Source organism: Lagopus muta, chromosome 12 (genome assembly GCF_023343835.1).
Source record: "Lagopus muta isolate bLagMut1 chromosome 12, bLagMut1 primary, whole genome shotgun sequence".
Lineage (NCBI taxonomy): Eukaryota > Metazoa > Chordata > Aves > Galliformes > Phasianidae > Lagopus > Lagopus muta.
Window position 1 is genome coordinate 16822725 of NC_064444.1, and position 8577 is coordinate 16831301.

Consider the following 8577-nt stretch of genomic DNA (forward strand, 5'->3'; position numbering starts at 1 on the left):
ACAATAAGTCTTTCATCTCCACGACTGTGAGCTTGCTGTCATGTCTTCAGAAGAAAAGGGAGAGGGGAGGGAGGAAGAAAAAACCAAAAGATGCTAGATTTCCTCTCTTAGCAACAAATCTGTGCCAGGATAATTTGGGACAGTACCTGTCCAAGGAACGTGGACGTGATGTTACAGGTCCTTCATTCCTGCCCTGAAGCTGTCACAACAAAATGTGCTCATACATCTGAGGGTGGGGAGGGAACACAGTTGAGTAAGCTGACAGATATTTTTGTAGAAAGTATGTCATTATTCTTCCCATTAGCTGTGCCCCCAGGCCCACGTGAGTGCTTTCCGAGCAGTAACAAATTAACCCCCCAGAAATGGAGAGGGGAGTGTCTACAGCTAATTAGAGCTCAACTATTGGAAGCACACACGGTTACTGCGCCTGTTCCCTCCCCACAGTTCTGCACAGACAACCACACAAGGAACATCACAGCTCTTTCAACAGGCTCCCTGTTGCCTCAGAAGGGAACCAACTAAGAACAGCTCATCTCCTTCCTGCATCAGTAAAAAGCTCGAGTTCCCTATCAGCTGAATGACAAGAACACAGGATGACAGGGAGGGCAGGCTCTACAGCATGCAGTGAGACTGCACAGTACATAACCAAGGGTTGCCAAGCAGACTTTCTGAAAGATATTTTTCATTCTGTACTGGAAATGAAGAACATGCATGTAGAATAAAAACTTAATATGGAATACCTAAAATCAAAACAAACATCGTACAATCAGTTCCATTCTTTCCATGCAGCAAAACAATCCTGATTTGAAGCACATGATGTTTTTCCTCTATACTGACTAACCAAGCCAGCTATCTGATTACAAACATTTCAGTGCTCTATCTGCACACAAGATTTCCTGATTTCAAAACAGCTTTATAACAGGTACAACTTTTTCTGATGCTACTGTTAATCACAAGCATAAAGAACCCTGAATGAACGATCACCACCAGGGTTTGGAGCTAGACCACCTTTAATGCCCTCCCAACCCAAGCCATTCCGTGATTCTCTGATCTTCTGAAAATCGACCAAAGTAATTACTTAATCATGTCTACACTGAGAAGTTATTGAAAAATAAATTACAGCAGAATTCACAGCATAAGAACGCACCAAGATCACACCAACAATATCTCAGGGTTTGATTTAATTTTTCTGAGGGAAAACAACCTGTTTTTCATTTTTCTCATGCAAGTCAACTTAGAACTGTTAAACACTGTTCTGCGTCTGCATTAGAACACATCAACTCACAGAATAATACTTTAAAGTTGTTCATAACCCTGGAAATTGTTGTTTTTCCTAGGGTAACTCAAATCATTTCAGTACACAACACGGGGATTTGGTAGGATTTGATTAAATGAAACTTAATTGCAGATAAAAAAAAAATGACCATGGTAGAAATACTTACACTCACAAGCAGCTGCTATGAGACGACAAGCAATATATGGAGGATCACAAGATGGAAAGAAAGGTTGGACTATGTAGTTAGCAAAGGTGATTGCAATAACTGCCTGACTAGTCGGCTCAACAATTAGAAGTGAGGTCCACAAACGAATAAAAGCAATGAAGCTCCCAAATGACTCCAAGATGTACGCATAACTGGCTCCTGATTTTGTAATAGTGGTTCCAAGTTCAGCATAGCAGAGAGCTCCAAAGACTGAAAAAATCCCTCCAATTGCCCAAATTACTAGAGACAATCCGTAAGATTTGCTGTAGATGAGAACTCCTTTGGGTGAGACAAAAATACCTGAGCCAATCATGTTGCCTACTATCAGGCTTATCCCGTTTAGCAAAGATATTTCTTTCTTCAGTTGCATTGTGTTTTGGTTTCCATCCTGTATTTCAGAGTGGTCGTTTGGATCTGTCTTGTCTGATTTACTGACGGGGCTGTATTCAGCCAGTGAGCTATGAGACTTAGCACAGTCTGTCCTTTCTCCCATCGTGGAAGGGCTGTGAATTCTCCACGGCTCCGAGCTGCAATCAAGAACAAAAGAGACAGCTGAAATCATGATAAAAATTGTTATTCTGTAACATTCTTGCCAAGTCTTCTTCCCAACTTCCCACCCTATGTGAAATCCCCTTCTATTACTTCACCTGTGTCATTACACAAAGGGAAATCCATGTGTAGTTAAAGCAAACAAACAAAAAAAGACATAGACACAGTGTGATACAAGTGCCAGCATAATTTAAGAAAGAAATTTCTACCTCTAGGCGGGGGAAAAAAAAGTAGGAAGGACAGAATTGAGGAACTACCCAGTTGAAAAAGAGCAGAGTCAAAATGGGGAAACATAAGTAAATGAAAGCATTCTAAGACCAAACTGGAAGTCTGAAGCATGAACATAGATTTACTGCAGTGCTTACAAATTCATCAGATGTGCTTACTGTACTTACACAGGTAATCTAAGAGCAGGACTGCACGCTTTATCAACATAATGTAGGCCATAACCAGGGGCAACGGGAAGAGACACTCAGTCCAGAATTCCCCTCATCTAACTGCTGATTTGTATCCCATAATAGTTTGCTTTTCCACCCTAAACCTTCTCCAAGAAATTCGGTTCCCAGCTCCCACTGCCTCATTTTTTGGCGTTATCCAGGAGTGCAGCCTGCCCATGAAAAAAACACACTACATCCAATCCAAAGCGTTGAATGGAATCTAACCAAAATGGCAAATGTACCTTTGATTACTAGGCTATCAACTGCATGAAGTGTAGACCCTACAGAATTACTGGAATGCACTACCTGCTCCTCATCAAACCTTCAGTGTGTGCTTCTGCCCTTTACTATAGAACAGCATGCAGCTACTCAAACCACACAGGTAGCTATGCAGCTAGTAGCAAACAAACATACAAAGTTTTGCTCGTCCTGTTAGAGGAAGCTTTCTGGAGGGAAAACTTAGTAATCAAACTTTTCCTTAATTACCCAGCCAACAACTGGATACTGCAGAAAAGGAAATTTGGCTTGATGGAACTTAACTTCAATAGTTTTAAAGATATGAAAAGAATAAAGTCTATTTTCAATCAATAAAAAAGTAACTGAAACACGATTTTTCTTCAACTCATGTGAATGTTCAAGCTTCCCTCATATCGAAATAGAGACCGTGTCCTTTTAAGTAATGAACAATGAGGTCCTCAATCTGTTTAGCTGAATGCCTTCCCATTTATTTTCTTCAGACAGTAAAGAAACACTAAATATGCTTCATTGCTAAATACACATTTTATCAGTTTATACAAGTCAACATATCTAGTGCCATCACATGTCATCAAATTTCACACTTTTGATTGGACCAAAACGTCCCATCTGTCCAGAAACTGCTCTTTCAGAACTTAAAAGCTAGACTGCTGCAACAGTGCATCCCTACTGGTACTAAACTAATTAGAGAAGAGGGATCCACATCATTTCCATGTTTGACTGTGCTCATATGACAAACTGCAAAGAAAATGTCAAGCAAGTTCAGCTCACCAGTCGTTACCAGTCTTCCTTGTTATCTGTACCTGGCCACTCTTCCTAAATATGCACCTGTCTTCCACTGCTTCTGCCAAATGTGTTTGCAACCACAGACTGATTGATCTGCTGTTATTGGTGTAGTAGAGCTAAGTCTTCAGAAAGCAGCCTGTCAGTCGTACGATTATTTGGTTTGGTTTGAAAGGGAAGGCTCAGTTATAATTGTGTAGTACAAAACATAACCAAATACAAATATGATTCAGCCATCAGGAAGAGTAAATGTGTAAAACAGCAGGACAAGCAACACGGGTGTCTTCATGACCAATTTGTGAACACCCGTCCCCAACAAAAACAGCACTGAACTTGAAATTGAGATTTAACTTGAAGTGTCTACTTTGTCTCAGACAGGACACTGGCTGCAAGCATATTCCTGAAGGCACATCGCTCTGGAGAAATCTCAGCAGGGAAAATAAGAGTACTATAGATATTACTATGGCATCCAACTGCCATTTGGAAAATGTGCCATGTGTAACTACACAGCTTTGTGATTTGCTACGCCACGTGCCCCACTCACTACTCCCATTTCTTCCTGGAACACCCTTCAAAAGCACTGCTCATTTGGAAGCAAGACTTTGAATAATCAGGCATTAAAGAATCACAGAATCAGAGGGTTGGAAGGGACCTCAAGGATCATGAATCTTCAACCCCCCTGCCACAGGCAGGGCCACCAACCTCCACATTTCATAGCAGCCCAGGCTGCCCAGGGCCCCATCCAACCTGGCCTCCAGGGATGGATGGGGCATCACAGCCTCTCTGGGCAGCTGTTCCAGCATCTCACCACTCTCATAGTACAGAACTTCCCCCTGACATCCAACCTCAATCTCAAAACTTCAAACCATTTCCCCTTGTCCTGCTGTTATCTGCCCTTTCAAAGAGTTGATTCCCCTCCTGTCTGTAGGCTCCCTTTAGGTACTGAAGGCTGCAATGAGGTCACCCCACAGCCTTCTCTTCTCCAGGCTGAACGAGCCCAGCTCCCTCAGCCTGTCTTTGTACAGGAGGTGCTCCAGCCCCCTGATCATCTCTGTGGCTCTCCTCTGGACCCTCTCCAACAGCTGTCTTTCTTGTACTGGGGGCTCCAGACCTGCACACAGTACTGCAGATGGGGCCTTAGAAGAGCAGAGTAGAGGGGGACAATCACCTCCCTGTCCCTGCCAGCCACCCCTCTCCTGATGGAGCCCAGGATTCCGTTTGCCTTCCAAGCTGCAAGAGCACACTGCTGGCTCATGTTAAGTTCTTCATCTATCAAGACCCCCAGGTCCCTCTCCACAGGGCTGCTCTCAAGGACTGCTCCTTCCAGTCTGTCAATTGAATCATTCTAATTAAATCAAATTTGATTCTTTCACACATAGGCAAGTGCTACACAGAGACATTGTCATTTACTTCACAGTCCAAAGTCCAGAAGTAAATTTAGTTACCTGTAAGTACAGACCCTATCACTGTTCAAATGCCTCTAATCTCAATTAGCAGCACGTGACTGCTGTTCTACACAACTTTGTTACTGATGACCTTGACTGTTTCTTGCTCTATTCTACCCTACCTGAGAAAGAAAAACCACAATATCCTCCCAAGCTCCCTTACTTTCTCCCCAACACTCTTTCTTCCTCTTCAACTCTGCTTCTGTTATTCACAGCTTGCGGTATCTTCCAACATCTAACATTTGAGCGAAGGTGCATTCAACAGCTCACTCAACATTTGGCATTTGGTTCTCTTCTCTAACCTTGTTTGTTTTATACCCTTAAAGCCTCCAGGGCAGGAATTGCTTGTTCCCCTGAAACCGGTGTCTTATTACACTACTCCTAGGTCAGAACCAAAACTACCAGCAGGTTTGGGGTGTTTCTTTGGTTTACAAACTTCACTTAGCCGGAACTAAACCCACTAGCTTCAACCAAATGAAAGTTTGAAGATATATATATCTTCAAACACAAAGCAATTCTGTAATATTCCAGCTAAAAACAGAAGTCTGATGCTGCGAAAGCCCTGCCATAGGACTGCTAAGGCTGATGCAGGCTTATGGCATCACACAAGCTAACACATGTATTTCTTCACCACTCACCCTTGTGCAATACAAAGTCTTAACCTCTTGTTTTTGCTGATGGTTGCAGATGTGAGGAATCTTTTTGCTGATCTGCTCAGGATTTTTACTGGAGTAACAGTGTCATTGACATAGAAAACCTTCAATAGGAAAACAGGACGTAATGATCTGAAATTAAGATCACTTCAGACGTGCACATTCTGATAAGGCCTATCACATACCGGCCACATTCCAAAAGAACTAACGAAGGTTAACGTGCCTTTAACCAAACACTAGGACTGAATTACAGCGTGACCTTCCTTCAAGAACAGGGATAGACGAAGACCCCTTTGTCCCACTCAGCACGACAGTGGCTGTCCAGATAGCAGGGAAAACCTTTGAGCCCATGTCCAGTACCAAACACTTATGTACAGTACTTGCTCACTAGGAGAGACGACAGGTATTCCTGCTTCTGTCTTCTGCTGCTGTCCTGACTATGTAAACTAACCCTCACTGTAACATAACTTTACAGAGATACTCTATCTGCATATCCCAGCTGTAAAACTCCCATCAAGGAATTAAACAGTTGGTCCTGTGGGTAAGAGCCAAGCCCGCTCTACACCAACAAACAGCACAAACGCCTTCAGGGAGTTAAGCACCAACAGTGCAAAGGTTGTAAGTCCCAGAAATGCCTATTCCTTGTAGTGTATGTATTTAGGCACTTCACAGTCTGAGCACTTATGTGGGAAAGGCTTAGTCTGTCTAGGATGGTTCTTATTGCTTCTGGGAGAAGAAAATCCTGCCCAGGCCACACACAGCCAGCAGACAGGAAGGCCTTGTGACAAAAGTAATCCCCAACGTAAAGATTTAACCTGTTCAGCCAAGTCTTGTGACCTCCCATACATGAACACAGAATCAGAGTCACTAAGGTTGGAAAAGCCCACTGAGACCCCCAACCCATCCCCACCATTTCCACTGACTGCATCCCTCAGCATCACATCTACACCTCACTCTTCGCATCCTATAAACCAACACAAATCCTCAGAACAAATAAATGAGCTTCTAACATCCACTTTCAAGAAAGGACAAGGTGTGTTTATTAAGTAAATTAAGTCATTTCTAGATCAATTATTCACTTGATGGTGTATCAGTAAATACGCACCTGTACAAAGCTGTTCAGCAAAGCCACCCACGTGCTCTGAAACCCGGAGAGCTGCTGTGAACATCACACGAAGGAAAGATCAGCCCACTCACAAACAACTTGGCAAATTTTGCTACAGTACCCATCCCATACAGACCTATCTCAGGAGCAGATTTCACACCCAGCCGCCTTAAAGCTGTGGCACAAAGCTCGCTGCGAGTGGAAAACAACAGTCACTACGGCTCCGCATTGCTCACGCTTCCCATTTATTCCCCTGGAAATTCAAAGCAGTTCCCGGCAGACCGCCCTCAGCCAGGAACCGGGCCGGGAGGGCGCGGGCAGCTGCTGGGAGGGGATGTCTGGACAAACACAGCTGCAGCGCCCAGCACGGAGGCCGCGGCGGTCCCAGTAACGCCGGCGTCTAGAGCTAACGCAGCTCAGCCCCCCGGCGGCCGTTGCAGCGCGGCCACGGCTCCGTGTGCCGTCAGCAAACACGGGAAGCGCGAGGATAGAGCCGCTGGGGCCGCCGCTCTCCTCGAGGAGCCAAACCGAGCGCCGTTCCGCGCCCTCCGGGCAGCGCTGGCTGCGATCACGGCGGCCGCCGCGCGCCTCGGCGCCTCAGGGCTGAGGCGGGAGTCGGGCGGGCCGAGCGCGGCTCCTCAGCGCTTCGGCGACAAACCCGCGCGGCTCTCGCACCTGCGGCGGCCCCGGGTGCTGCGGAGAGGACCCCGCTGCCCGCCGCCCGGCCGGCCCCGCACCGCGGCTCCGGGCGGCTGCACCGGCGCGGCTGCCCGCGTTACCTCCGCTCCCGCCGGCTCCGCGCTCCGGGGATGCTCGGTCCTTACCGCACACGCACGATGGCGGCCGCTCCGCCTCGCAGCCTCGCGCCCGTCAGATCCGCCCCTCCCTCAGCAGGAAACCGCCCCGGGGCCCGAGCTCTCGCCCGGCCCCGGCGGGTAACCCCGGCCCACCGCGCCCCGGCTCCAAATGAGGCCGGGACCCATTCTTCCCTCGGGCGCAAGATGGAGCTGGGCGCCGCCGGCGCCGTTCCCGCCTCAGCGCTGTGACGGCGGAGGGCCGTTCCCGCCCGCAGCCCCTGTGGGGACATGGCGCCTCGGCCCCTTCCTGACCTCCTCGTTCTGCTTCCAGCCGCTCCCCACAGAGGTCAGGGACCCAGACAGCAAAGTGATAGGTTTGGTCTCTCCGGCTGTTATCTGCAGCCCCAGCTGGTGAGCCGAAGGGAGGACTTTTCGGTAGGATACATTGGGATAAAAGCTTTACAGCCGATAAAAATTATGAGGCTATGGAAGGACTCGAAAGGCAAAATGAGTGTTGTAATTCCCACGATCAGTTGGGCTCAGTGACCTTGATGGGTTCTTTCCAACTCGAAATACCCAATGGTTCTGTCACCATGAGGTGCACGTTCCCAATTGCCGCACCACTTGGTCTCAAATCTTGCTGTTTTTCTCCATTATTCGCACACAAGGCCACTGTTGCCCTTATAGGTCTCTGCAAATACTCCTTACATTGTGTCTGGGCAACAATGATTGGAGTCTTTTTTTAGTTGGCTGCTTATGTACACAAACTGGCAGAAGCTTCCTGGTCGCTCCATTGGGACTCGTTTCCAGACTGCATAGTGCTGTGGCTAAACAAACAGTCATTCACAGGCTGTAATCTGAAGCAGTTCGATAATGTCATCTCTGTCATCACCACCTCTGTTTCAGCTCTTTTTTTGGATTTTGTTGGTTTTAGGTCTCGTGCAAATTCAGCCACACCGAATCCATTGTCTCCTAAAGATACGACAGTGTCGTAAAGGAGCAAGCAATGCCTGACTGTGGTCTTCTGGATCTCAGCAGCCCTGCCTGGTAAATGAATTAGTTGTTTTCAATC

General features: G+C 46.7%; 1 protein-coding gene across 7 annotated transcripts in view; it reads right to left on the minus strand.

Annotated features, from left to right (window-relative positions):
- Positions 1-7900, minus strand: part of SLC7A6 (solute carrier family 7 member 6) — a 28166-nt gene extending 20266 nt beyond the window's left edge. Inside the window, exons 1-3 of one of the 7 annotated variants that reach the window (XM_048958442.1) lie at positions 7533-7639; positions 6709-6762; positions 1443-2008 (exon numbers count right to left, since the gene is read on the minus strand). In XM_048958442.1, coding sequence (XP_048814399.1) covers positions 1443-1974 — 532 coding nt within the window. In that variant the 5' untranslated portion in view covers positions 1975-2008; positions 6709-6762; positions 7533-7639. Of the gene's footprint in view, positions 1-1442; positions 2009-2128; positions 2609-6708; positions 6763-6844; positions 6901-7487 lie in introns of those variants that run through there. The other 6 variants (XM_048958441.1, XM_048958444.1, XM_048958443.1 and 3 more) reach the window with 6 other exon arrangements.
- Between the last annotated feature and the right edge of the window lie 677 nt (positions 7901-8577).